Raw genomic sequence first — 13142 nt, forward strand, 5'->3', positions numbered from 1 at the left:
TTCAGTTGTCTGGGAGGTACTGGGGTTAGGCTATAAGGGCCAAAAAGCGAAAGGAAAGGGAAGGATGGGTCCCTCCAGAGGGCTGACAGGGAAACTCCTCACATTTTTGGGCAAGGGCAGTCTAGCTGGTTCCCTCTTCCGGCTTCGGATCCTCACTGAGAAGTAACCTCTGTCCAGGTTCGTCAGTTCCCCAAGGAGTGACAGAGTTGATCCACCGAGGGACAGTCCTGACAAATTCCTGGAGAGTTCCAGACTGGCAAAAGCTCCTTGTGCAGGGTTCCCCCAAATGTGTGTGAGGGCACCACAGAGTCTCCCCATATGAGCCACCAAATGTGGTGTCTAAATGGAGTGTCTTTCCTGATCAGATGAAGGCCCCCAAATGTGGGGTATTGATCGAGTGGAAGTCAGTGGCCCACAAGGTGACAAGAATTCACCTGAGGTGAAACAAAGGTGATAGAAGTTTATTGAATACACCTGCCAGGAAGCAGTGGCCAGGAGAGCAGAGGAGAGGCTGTCTTCAAGGAGGCAGTGGGTGGGGCTGTTTTTAAAGGGGGAAGGTGAAGAGGTATGGCAACATATGGAATCTTCCCCTTTTTTGGTAGCTGTGCCCAGTTGTAAGTAGCTCATTGGTCAGTAAGGATCTACGGATATTTTGAGGTGGGTCACCTGATGGGCCTGTCTATTAGCCAGGTGGTTGCCGTGGCCCTTTCTACATTCCATCACTGAAGCCTGTTTGCCTAAAGGCAGCTTCTAGACAAATGGTATAACATATTACACACAACTAAACAAAATAAGCTGTAGAGTTTAATAAACTATCCCGTAACGAAATCCCGTGTTGCTACTGTTCAAGGCAAGAAAAACAACACTGCCGTCCCCTAGAAGCCCTCGAGTGGCCCACTCCTTAGAGGTAGCCACGATCCTGTCTTTTTTCTTTTTTTTTAATTTTTAATCTTTATTTTTAAGAGAGAGAGAGAGAGACAGTGCAGGTGTGGGAGGGGCAGAGAGAGAGAGAGGAGACACAGATTCTGAAACAGGCTCCAGGCTCCAAGCTCCAAGCTGTCAGCACACAGCTGTACACGGGGCTCGAACTCAACGAGCCATGAAATCATGACCTGAGCCAAAGTCAGTTGTTCAACCAACTGAGCCACCCAGACGCCCCCATCCTGTCTTTTTGATAGTCACATACCTTTTTTTCTTTATAGTCCTAAAGTATCTTCCTATGAAAGACCAAAGGAATTTGAAACCAGAAAGAGAGAGGTTTTCATCATTTCGAAATCTCAAAAACCAGTATTACAACCTGTTCACATTCTGCCTCCAGATTTCTTCTGCAGGTTCCTGATAACATGAGAAACGGGCATAACAGTCCACTATCTTGTCACTTATCAGAGAGAGGAGGGAAGGCAGTCAAGGCTAGTAGTCAAAGTTTAAATTCTAGGGAGGTATCTCTTGATTGCAAATGAGATCTCTACATTGCCACACAAAGCGCTCTGCTTATCTCTGCAAACCACAACACTTAAGGGTGTTAAGAAGGGGTCTTGATCACAAGATTCCTGTAAGATCTTGCTGTAAGAGAGGAAACAGGCTTCATGGGGGTTATTCCAATGAATCTTCAATACGGTTCCATAGGCTGCTGTGTTAGAACCACCGGAAGAAGTTTATTTTTCCCTAGACCTCTAATTCTGGAAAATTTCAAACATGGAAAAGTAGAGGGAATAGTATAACATATTCATCTGTCAGTTTCAACAGTTATTGACACATTTGTTTCTTCTCTATCATTACCCACTCCCTACATTGGTATTATTTGGGGACAAATCTCAGATACCATATCATTTTATCCTTCAATAGTTCAAATAAAGGTTCTTTAAAAATCAAAATGACTCTACCATAAAAAATGAATAATTTCACAGCAGCATCTAATATTGAGGTTTTAAACATATAGATTCCCAAATCCCTCCCCCCACCCCAGACCTACGGAGTCAGACTCATTGTGGAACATGGAAATATATATATACACACACACACATATATATATATATGTGTATGGATATATATGTATATGTGTATATATGTATATACATAGCAGTTCTCAGTTCTCTTTATAGGTATACATACATATATATAAAGTTTATTTATTTTGAGACAGAGAGAGAGTGTGCAAGCACACTCAAGTGAACTTGAGCCAGTGCAAACAGTCGGAGGGGCAGAGAGAGAGGGAGAGAACTCCAAGCAAGGTCTGTGTCATCAGCAGCAGTATATATATGTGTGTGTGTGTATATATATATATATATATATTTTATTATTATTATTTTTTTAATTAAGTAGGCTCCACGCCTAGCATGGAGCCCAACGCAGGGCTTGAGCTCATGATTCTGAGCTTGAGACCTGAGCTGAGACCAAGTCAGACATTTAACCAACTGAGCCACCCAGGCACCCTCGGAATCTATATTTTTGAAACAAAATCTGCAGGTTGAGATCTGAGAACTGCTATGTCATTCACATAGGCCTTCTTGATGATGTCTGGAGCCAGGTATATAATACAAGTGGACGTAGTGCTTTTTCAGTATATCAAAGTCTTGACTGATCAAACTTTGGCAAATCAATTAAAATGCATCGTGAAAAGTTTTAATTTAAAGGAAATCTGGCAAGGGAGCCTGGGTAGCTCAGTCAATTGGGCATCTGACTCGATTTTGGCTCAGGTCATGATCCCAGAATCCTGGGATCAAGCCCTGAGTTGGGCTCTGCTCTGAGCACTGCGTGTGGAGCCTGCTTAAGATTCTCTCTCTCTCTCTCTCTCTCTCTCTCTCTCTCTCTCCTTCTCTCTCTCTCCCTCGCTCCCTCTTTTTCTGTCTCTCTCTCTCTCTCCCTCTGCCCTGTGCACACTCTCTCTTAAAAAAATAAATAAAAAATAAGGGAAAAAAAAAGAAATATAGCATAATTTTCTAAATAAAATGAATATATGCATCTGGGTCCAATCTGTAAATCTGCATTTACTGAAAATTTACAGTGTGCTCTGCCCAGAAGGGAACAAGAGGGATGTTTAAAAATATGTGTTTTTTAAAATTTTTTTTAAAGTTTACTTATTTCCTTTTGAGAGAGAGAGAGAGAGAGCATGAGCCGGGGAGGGGCAGAAAGAAGGAGATACAGAATCCAAAGCAGGCTCTAGGCTCTGAGCTGTCAGCACAGAGCCGGATGCAGGGCTGGAACCCACGAACCATGAGATCATGACCTGAGCCGAAGTTGACACTTAACCAACTGAGCCACCCAGGCGCCCCTAAAAATACGCTTTTTACAGCATAAGCGTTTTGCTAACAAATACGTTATAAGATTCTGATTGAGCTGATTTGACGCAGGGTTTGAAACCTGCGTTTTAACACCTTTTCCAGGTAGTGCTGGGCCTGCTGGTTCTGGGACTATACCAGGAAAACTAGGAAGCTTAAGGTAAAGGTTTTTCTCACTCAGACTCCAGAGGAGGTGGAAAGGCACTCAGTGGGGACCCAACCTAGGCAGGCCTAGTGCTGCCACCCTCACTCCCTGCACTTAGCCCCCAAATAAGGTTACTCTTGTTGAGGAGAAACTGAAGGAGCCCTTCCTTGTTCCCAGTGGCGTGGGCAAGAGGTTTGCACCCTAGATTCTAGTCTCTGTGAAGGGACACAGCCAAGCCATGGTCCCCTAGACTGAAGGCACTGGGGATGACTGAGTGACTGGCCATGGAGGTCACCCGTCCAAAGTTCTTTCTACCTAATGGGCCCCTATCAGGGAGCAGCCATAAGGGCAGGCCATATATATGGTCCCGATCCCCCAGGAACCCCTGTGAGGGGACCACGCTTAAAGTGGGTGGGGCTCCAAGCCCGCAGACACGGCGCTTCTCAGGCAGGACAGCAAGGGCGGGTGGAGGTGGTGTCCCCTCCGCGCACATGGTGAACGCTGCCGAAGGGCCACAGTGCTCTACGTAGGGGTGGAGACGAAGCCACTCCAGATCGTAATCGGGGCGCGCGGGAGGGCAGGAACTGGCGCTGCTTCAGAGGCTAGGATGGGCCGATCGGTCAGTCACAGCCAGTCCTAGGAAGGGCTCCTGTCCCAGCCCCCAGGGCAGGCATATCCCGCCCCCAGGAGACCCCTGGTCTAAGCGGAAGAACGCGGCGGACCGCGGGAGTCTCCAGCCCCAGGGAAAGACACCCCAAGCCTCCGGAGCCCCGTTCTTGCTCTCAGGGGACCCCGAAGCGGATTTTTCACACACCGAGGTCCGAGAACCTGCGGCGGAATGCGGCCAGCTGCGCGCGGGGAAGAGTGCGCGCAGCCGTCGNCTCAGAGGCCGCGCGCGGCTTCCCGGACCCGGCGCAGGGCGCGCGGGGCCGCATGGAGCCCACGGAGAGGCAGCATCTGATGGACGCCAGACCCGGAGCCCGGTAAGGCGAGAGCCCCGGGAGGAGCGGGGATTTGAGCGGCATCGGACGCATCTCCTGGCTTGCCGTTTACAGTGGATGGTTTCGCGGGAGGCTTGAAAAGGGGACCATATAGAACCGACGGATTGGGGGCAGGGGGAAGACGGAAAACCGAGCGCGGGCACGAGATCATCCCTCCCTCGCGCCTGGGCACAGATCCTGACCCCTTGCCCGCTAGTGTGCGGTGGCAAGCCTGGAGCCCCGCCTCTCCGGCCCGACACTTTGCCCCCGGGGCAGCCGCGCCCTGGGAGGCCCTGTGTCCCCAGGTGCGCGAGAGGGGGGTCTGCCCTTCTCCCGAGCCTGAGCTCTGTTCCTTCTCGGGGCTTGACTGCACTGGCCCCGCCCCTTGGCCAGTTCCCAAGGTCTTTACCTCTTCCAGGGCCTGGGAGAGGTGGGGGAGGAGGGAACACCCTGGACCAAGACCCCAAGACTCCTGGACTGATCGTTGCCCCAGCACCCCACTCCAAACACGAGTTTCCGGTTACTCCTCAGAGACTGTCCAGCTTGGAGTGTCCTTAACTATTCTTTTAACTGGACGCATGGGAACGACAAGGCCCCACAGAGAGACAGGACTGGAGTCAGCCTTCCTTGCCCGGTCTCAGAGCTGAGTCTCCCCTCTCCTTTCCTCCCTGGCCAGGTCTTACACCGGATCTCTGTGGCAGGAGAGGGCTGGCTGGATCCCTCTGCCCGCACCTGGTCTGAACTTGCAGGCCATTGAGCTAGCCACTGAGAGCAGCCATTACTGTCATGCCCAGAAGGGTCCTGGCAGTCACTTTGACCCCAAGAAGGAGCAGGCCCGGCGACAGCTTTATTTGGCCTCTGCCATCTGCCTGCTCTTCATGATTGGGGAAGTCGTTGGTAAGAACTTTTGTGCTAATTAAATGAAATTGGGTGCATGGATACTGTGGACGATCTGAAAAGCTTTTCTCCAGAATGTTCCTACTAATATTAATACTGATAGCCCCAGGACCCTGGGTGGCTCAGTTGGTAGAACATGCAATCCTTGATCTCAGGGTCTTGAGTTCAAGCCCCACATTGAGTGTGGAGCCTACTTAATTAAAATAAATACTAATAGCCCCATTTATTGAACATTCATAATGCTGAGTCTTTTATATACACATTATCTCATGCAGTCCTCACAACTTCGTACTGTCATGTGGGTGGTATTATTCTTATTTTACAGGTAATGAAACTGAGGCACATTAGGGTTCAGTAATTTGCTCAAGATCATGCACAACTTGTGTGTGAGGGAGGGCCTGAATGCCTAGAAGGAAAGAGCGTTTACTGAGTGCCTACTATGCTTTCCAGGCCTTGTTTGAACTTGATTTTCACAAGTTCCTCTAAATAGATCGTGTCAGTCCCATTTCACAGATAAAAATTGAAGCTCAGAAAGTAAGTCCCTTGCCTATGGTTCAACAGCTAATGGGTAGAGAGGTCCCAAATCCATGGTCTTTCTCCAGAGTCCATGGTTTCCCTGCTGCACACACAGTCTGGGAAGCTGACTTCTTGGGGGAGCTGATAAGGACCCTTGTCTCCTTGGTCCTCCCCCTACAGGCGGGTATCTAGCACACAGCTTGGCAGTCATGACTGATGCGGCCCACTTGCTCACTGACTTTGCTAGCATGCTCATCAGCCTCTTCTCTCTCTGGATGTCCTCCCGACCAGCCACCAAGACCATGAACTTCGGCTGGCAGCGAGCTGGTGAGGACCCTGGTTGGGGTTGCAAGAGGAAGCCGGTCAAGATGTGGGTTCTTTGGTAGCTGCCATAGGGTGGAACCCTGAGCGAGGCCAAGAGGGTGACTTGGGTTGGGGACATCAGTCTTGGGCTCTATCCTTTGGTAGCTTCCAGTCTGATGGGGGAGCTCTAATCCCCTGTCCTTCTTGGAACTTCTGGTGTGCAGGGAAGGAGAGCTCACCTCCCTAAGAAACAAAATGGTCAGACTTCCAGAACAAATGACCATGGCATTAACTCTGCACATAATTCCGTGGATCAGCTCTTGGGGGAGGGAAAGGTCAACAAAGCCTTCTGGAAGATAGAGCCTTTAAACCTCATTTAGTTCATGTCTGGGTGGCACTGTCATTCTCCTCTTGGTGGGAGATGGCCCAGTTTCTCCTCAGAAGCCTCAGTTTGCCAGCTGAGCAATGGGTACATATTTTAGTAAGTCAGTTTCTTTACATGTAAAACAAAAACGGTGGACCCAGATGACTTCTTAAGTTTCATCTAGCTCTGACATCCCTGACGTATGAGCGGTGAGGTAAGGCTCAACCATGCCAGCCATACCTTTAGCAGAGCCCAGGTGGACCCAGGCCCTGACTTTGTAGGGAGGGGGCTGGTGGATCGTGGAGGGGTGGGGAGGCCTCCTCAGGCTTAGGGCCCCCTATGCTAAAATTGGGGGGGGGTTGGGTTTCTTCCTCAGAGATCCTGGGAGCCCTGCTCTCCGTACTGTCCATCTGGGTCGTGACTGGCGTGCTGGTGTTCCTGGCGGTGGAGCGGCTGATCTCTGGGGACTATGAGGTCGAGGGGGGCACCATGCTGATCACATCGGGCTGTGCTGTGGCCGTGAATATCATGTGAGTGTGGCCTCGCTTCTCTGTGAGTCCTCCCCCCTCCTGCTTTTCACACACACACACCTGCATGCCTGCTCTCAGTGGAAGGAGGCGGTGGAGAGGCCACAGGACCAGGACTTCCCGGCGGTCTGAGCTCTGGCAGCCCTAGGCCGAGGCAGGGGCCACTGAAGGCTCTGAGTCTGGGGCTGCGTCAACTCCACCACCGCCCCCTCCCCTCATATGTGTGAGTGAATACACCGGAAGCCTTCATACCTGAAATGGGAGAGGTGAGTCTAGTTCTTATAGGAGCACCTATCCCTAAGGGTAGAATCCAAGTCCTTTTCCAAAGCTGGCGTGCCTGAAGTCAGTCTCAGTGAGAAGCAGGGTGTGTGGAGCGTGGGGTCTTGCTTTGGCTTTCTCTACCTTGCTCAGTGGTCTTGGGCAAGCCACTTCCGTCTCTGGGCCTCACCTTCCCCATTTGTGACACGGGTGGGGGAACTAGATGACCTCGGTGGTGTCCTCCTGTTCCGAGATTTGGCATCTTTGTGGCCGGGTTCAGCCTGGCACTGGAGCTGAGCCCATTCTCCTGTGGTGCTCTGAACCAAGGCCAGGTGGGTCGGGCTCCCCACTGGGCAAAGGGACCGAGCAGTCTTGGGGGTGAGGACTTTTGTCCCACAGGAAGGCCAGCCCTATGGGTGGCCTCTACCTGCTAGGGCAGCGAGCCCCTCGGCTTTGTCTCTGCTTCCGCAGAATGGGGCTGACTCTTCACCAGTGTGGCCATGGGCACAGCCACGACACAAGCCAGCAGCAGGAGAACCCCAGTGTCCGAGCTGCCTTTATCCATGTGGTTGGAGATTTTCTGCAGAGCTTAGGCATCTTGGTGGCAGCCTATATTTTATACTTCAAGGTCAGAGCTGGGGACAGAGGGAGGTGGGCCGGGGAGTATAGGTCATCTGGGGGCTCCTCTCTACACATGGCCCTTTCCAGGTTCTAGCTCCCTCCCAGCTGTGTGGGGAGAGGGAAGGAACATTCACCCAAATGCCTACCAAGCGTCAGCACTTCTGATCTTCACAGCAATCCTGGAGAGCAGGTGGTGGTGGTTTCAGCAGCTCGGAAAGGTTCAGGGACTTGGATGGTGTCACACAGCTGGGAAATTGTGGGGCCAGATTCAAACCCAGGCCAGTGTGCTGCCAATGCCCGGGCATTGTCCATCACATGGTGGCCGAGTGACATAGTGGAAAGAGCCAGGCGTTGGGGTTGAAGCCTGGCTCCACCCTTTGCCTGCTGTGTGATGTCGTCCTTTGCTCTGACTGATCTTCAACTTTTCCATCTATACAATGAGATGTTGGGCCACTGGCGTCTAAGATTCCTTTTAGTTCTGTCCTCAGCTCAGTGCCTTGGGCGAGGAGGGGTAGGAAGGGACCGTGCCTTACCCTGAGCTGTGATCTGTCCTGCCCATTCTTCTGGACACAGAATAAAAGGTGGAGAACTGGGAGGCAGAGACAGGGTGAGGATTGTGCTGACCACACGAGAGCATCCCTCTCTCTGACGCAGCACTGGGCGGGAAGGGAGAGGGAGGCCGAGGTGTTGAGCAATGAGCCCAAGCGCCGCCTTCCCCTCTCTCTGTAGCCAGAGTACAAGTATGTAGACCCCATCTGCACCTTCCTCTTCTCCATCCTGGTCTTGGGGACAACCTTGACCATCCTGAGAGATGTGATCCTGGTGCTGATGGAAGGTAACCTGCACTTGGGGCTCCCCTTTTGCTCTTGGCTCTCCGGCTCTAACAGGTTTGGGGGGAGAGGGCAGGGGAGTCCCAGCACATTGGCAGGGAGCCGTGGTCTGGGGCCTGGCGCAGGCTGGAACACCTCCTGGGGCCCTAGGCCAGTCTTGGCATCGAGCTGAACCCTCAGGTGTGGCTCTTCCTAGAAATGTCCCAGGGACCGGACCGTGCCTTGCCTTCCCTCTAGCCCCAAGGTGTCCCCTCCCTGCTGGGATGGGTCCTCCCTGCCTAATCAGGTAACTTCTAGGTGGTGTTTGTAGCCCTTGGAGCCCCACAGCCCTCCCTCAGGCACCTCAGTCATTTACCTTCCCTGAGGCAGGGAAAGGGGCTTCCACTGCTGACTGAGGCTGAGAGAAAAGGGGGTGGGTGTTGGACAAGCCTACCAAATCCACTCCAGCTCAGTGCCTTCCTTTCTGAGGCCTCCGTCTCCGGAGTGTAGGGCTGGGCTCAGAGGGCTTCCTCTGTGCTGACAAACGGTCTGCCCTGAGTTACCACCTTCACCAGCTTTCTTGTGCCCCAGATTCTTGGGTCATGGGGTTCTGTGTGGCCAGGGTCAGTCTGAAGTTGGCTGCTGGGTTTGAGTCAGCAGGAGTTGTTTGGCTGCGGGTCAGAGCGTTTTCTCCAAGAATGTGACTGACCCAGATATAAGTGATGATGCTGATGCCTCACGTGGGTGCAGGGGTCCCCAATTTCCTTCCTTCCTTCTCCCTTCCGCTCCAAGAAATTTTTCACTGGGCACCTGCTATGGGCCAGGCCCTGTTCTAGGCACTGAGGATACGGTGGTAAATAACTGTCCTGCTCTCGTGGAGTTTCCATTGTAGAGGAGTCACAGGGAGGAAACTAACAAGATAGTTGCAGACAGCATCAAGTGTGAAGAGAAATACAGAAGGATGCTGTGATGGAGATCATCTGGGAGGCGGGGGCAGCATCAGACCTGCTGGCCAAGGGGGTCATCTCTGAGGAGACGTGAACAGCAGAAAACAGCATGGGTGGGAGGGAGCGGTTTCCTTCAGCCCCAGTCCCTGCCACCCTCAGGGACCCCCAAGGGTGTGGACTTCACGGCTGTACGGGACCTGCTGCTGTCCGTGGAAGGGGTGGAAGCTTTACACAGCCTGCATATTTGGGCGCTGACCGTGTCCCAGCCCGTGCTGTCTGTCCACATCGCCATAGGTGAGTGGTCAGGATACTCAGGGCGGGGAGAGCGAGAGGCTGCCGGATGTCTGGGGCCATCCGCCAATGACCTCAGATGTTTGCAGTGCTGGTGCATTGAACCTGGCCCCATGCTGAGTACTTTACAGACATTATTTCATTTGATCATCATGACCCCATTTATAGATGAGGAAACTGAGGCTGGGGCTGGGGTAGGGTGCAGGTTCCTAAATTAGGGGTACAGTCACTTGCCTGGGCTTTTACAGCTAACAGGTGGCAGAGAAAAGACTCCTAGCCTTAAAGTCAGTGCTTTCCCCGCTCTTGAAGGATTGGGCCAAGTACGGGAACCAGGGGGGTTGCCTGATTGATGCAGGAGTGGCATCTGGGGGTTTCTCGATGCCTGCATCCTGTTCTGCAGGGGGTAGGGAGTGTTGGCCTCCTGATTGTTCCTAAGGGCCCAAGAGTGAGTAAGTGTTCTCTGGTCCCTCCCCCGCTGTGTCCTCTCGGCCCCTAGCTCAGAATGCAGACGCCCAGGCCGTGCTGAAGGCAGCCAGCACCTGCCTGCAGGGAAAGTTCCACTTCCACACCATGACCATCCAGATTGAAGACTACTCCGAGGACATGAAGGACTGTCAGGCGTGCCAAGGCCCCTCGGACTGACTGCCTGGCCAGGTGCCTACTGAGACACGGCCAGGACCTCCAGGTGATGGGGCAGGTGTCCCCCAGGCCCAGCCAGGACACCGCCTATCCTGGCTGTGTTATAAAGCGGGTCCCTCTCCTGACCTCTGCTCTGTGTTCAGTGTGGAGGAACTATTCCCTGCCTCCCCCATCTGACTGGAGCCAGTTGAAGGATGGAGACTCGGCAAAGTGTAAAGCCACTATGACCCCGCTCCTCCAGCTTCTGGATTGGTGCCTGGCAGGGTTGGGTTTGGGCCTAATCCTCAGCTAAAGCTTTCCTACCACTGGCTTCAGGAAAAGCAGTGAGGCACAGCGAGGGGTGACGGGGGGAGACTGGCCTCAATATCCCCTTGCCCACTGCCTTATTCCCCATTTCAGTCTGTCTGGCCTTTGCCTACGGATCTATGCAGAAGCCCCAGAACGGTCTCTCCCTCTGCCTGCAACAATAGGGTTTAAGGAGGCCTTGGGGTTGGGAGTTGTGAGGACCCTGCACTCTCACACATGTCCCGTGACAGCAGGTACCTGAGGCCTGTCTGTGCCTTTGTCACTTCAGCTGTGAGCCAAATGTTTCTCTTTCCTGGAGGGAGGAGGCTTCTGATCAGGAAGGGACCTGGCTGGTTTCTTCTTCCCTTATTCCCCCAGCTCGGGCACCACCTGTGCCAACGCAATGATGCCCTGGCCACAGGTGGCGGTGGGGGCAGCGATTTCAGCGTGGGTCTTTCCTGAGCAGCCCCACGGCCCCTGGGCCAGCTCTGTTGCCCGCATGGCCTGACGGGCTCAGAACCCAAGGATGGAGGACAGTGGCTGGGAGATGCTGGCTTCCTGAGGTGGATGCAGGTTCCTAAATTAGGGGCAGCTGGTGTGTCCAAGGTGAAGAGGGGAGACTTGTGCCCAGTCTCCCAGGGAAGGCAGCACAGCCTGTCACTAGGCGGCCCTGGGTTTTACAAGCAAGTGCCCTTAGGTCTCATCTCAGAATAAAAGACTAAGAGTGAACCTACCTCACAGGGTTGTTGTGAGGACTGGAGCCAAAATCTTTTAAGCACACGGTGTTCCTTGCGGAGTGGTTACTTTGATCATCAGGCTGGAAAGATGCAGCATGAAGCTGCTTTGCCGAGGAGACAGGTGGGCTTCCTAGCCTCCCCAGGGGCACTGCCTTGATCTTGACTCTGCCCTGATTCACAGCTGGAAGAGGAGGGGTTGGTCACTCACCTTCCCCTGTGAACCGCTTTCTTTCCATCTGCGAAATAACCTCTTTGTGCCTTTCAAGCACGGTCATCCAGGCTCACCTGTGGTCTGAGTCACAGGTAAATCTGTGGGAAGTCGTGTGGCTTGGAAGTGTGGTGGGGGAGGGGCACTGCTGAGGGCTGTGTTCTATTCTACTCCAATCTCTGGAGAATCAAGCCCCTCTCCCCTCTGGCCACTGCAGGCCCCAGGAACCTGGGTCCTGACCTCTGCCGGGTGTCACATCCTTATATCCCTCTGCAGAGAGGGTATTTGTGGTGTTACATTTTTACAAATGAGAAAACCAAAGCCAGAGAGGTTGACTCACTTGCTTGAGGTCATGGGGCCAGTGTGAAGCAGGTCTGGGGTTTCTGCCTCAGCCACTCAGGCCTCCCTTTACAGCAGGAGCTGAAAACCTGTTCTGGGCTGCATGTTGGTACAGTGCGAGCCCTTGGGCCTGGCAGTGCCCTCCATGGGTAAGGCCATGCCAAGGCAGCTCAGTGTCTGGGTGCTGTAGCAGTGAGTGGGGAGGGGAAAGGTGTCTCTTTCCCTTGGCCGGGCCTGGCACTGAGAGCCCTCCCCGCCGTGGGAAGGCTGCCTGGGCCACAGCTGTGTGCTCCCTCACCCACCTTCAACTGTTCTTGACCCTGGGCCAGAATGCCTTCCCTCCTCAACTCCCAGGCCACCCCACGACCACCTCAATACTGTAGCAGCCCCAGGCCTCCCAAGGGAGAGCCCTCTCTGCACCCCAGCTGGGACTGGTTCCAGGCAGGACCTGAATCATCCAAGGGCCAGAGGTCAAGCTGGAGGATGGCAGTGGGAGGCCTTGGAAAAGCCCTTGGGGACAGCATGTTCCCGCTGGCCAGGGCGAGCTGATCACGAGAGTTTCCAAAGCTGTGAGGCCATCAAAGCAGGAAAACACCTGACACCCTGGACCTGGGCTGGACCCACCACCCCCACCTCTTTAGAGTCGCCCTGCTCCCAGGCAAGCCCTGAGTCCCCCTCCCCCACGCAGCTGCTGGAGGGGTATTTATAGCCCGAGCATGAGGGGGCAAGGACACGCGCTTTATTTCGGAAGTGATAAGTCCAGTTCCAGGTGGATGAACCCTGGAGAAGCCAGCGCCCCTTCCCCCACTCCACTGTCATGGCCAGGGTGCTGGGAACAACCCCCTCTCCCACCTAGCCCAACTAGAAATGGCTCCTTCTTAGTCCTGAGTGTGTGGGCTAAAGGAGTGGGGCTCTTTTTTAAATCCCCCCCCCCCCCCCCCCCCCCCCCCCCCCCCCCCCCGCCCCCCCCCCCCCCCCCCCCCCCCCCCCCCCCCCCC

General features: G+C 53.6%; 1 protein-coding gene across 2 annotated transcripts; it reads left to right on the forward strand.

Annotated features, from left to right (window-relative positions):
- The first annotated feature begins 4356 nt into the window (after positions 1 to 4356).
- On the forward strand, positions 4357 to 10578 carry SLC30A2 (solute carrier family 30 member 2). Of its 2 annotated transcripts, XM_077775871.1 has the most exons (8): positions 4357 to 4406; positions 5080 to 5300; positions 5997 to 6143; positions 6860 to 7013; positions 7740 to 7896; positions 8619 to 8724; positions 9805 to 9939; positions 10433 to 10578. In XM_077775871.1, exons 1-8 carry the CDS (start codon positions 4357 to 4359, stop codon positions 10576 to 10578), a joined length of 1116 nt encoding a protein of 371 aa, XP_077631997.1. The 2 variants fall into 2 exon arrangements, with proteins under 2 accessions (XP_077631997.1, XP_077631998.1); XM_077775872.1 differs by lacking the exon at positions 5997 to 6143.
- The last annotated feature ends 2564 nt before the right edge of the window (positions 10579 to 13142 follow it).

This window comes from Crocuta crocuta, unplaced genomic scaffold, assembly GCF_008692635.1.
Source record: "Crocuta crocuta isolate KB4526 unplaced genomic scaffold, BGI_CrCroc_1.0 scaffold127, whole genome shotgun sequence".
Lineage (NCBI taxonomy): Eukaryota > Metazoa > Chordata > Mammalia > Carnivora > Hyaenidae > Crocuta > Crocuta crocuta.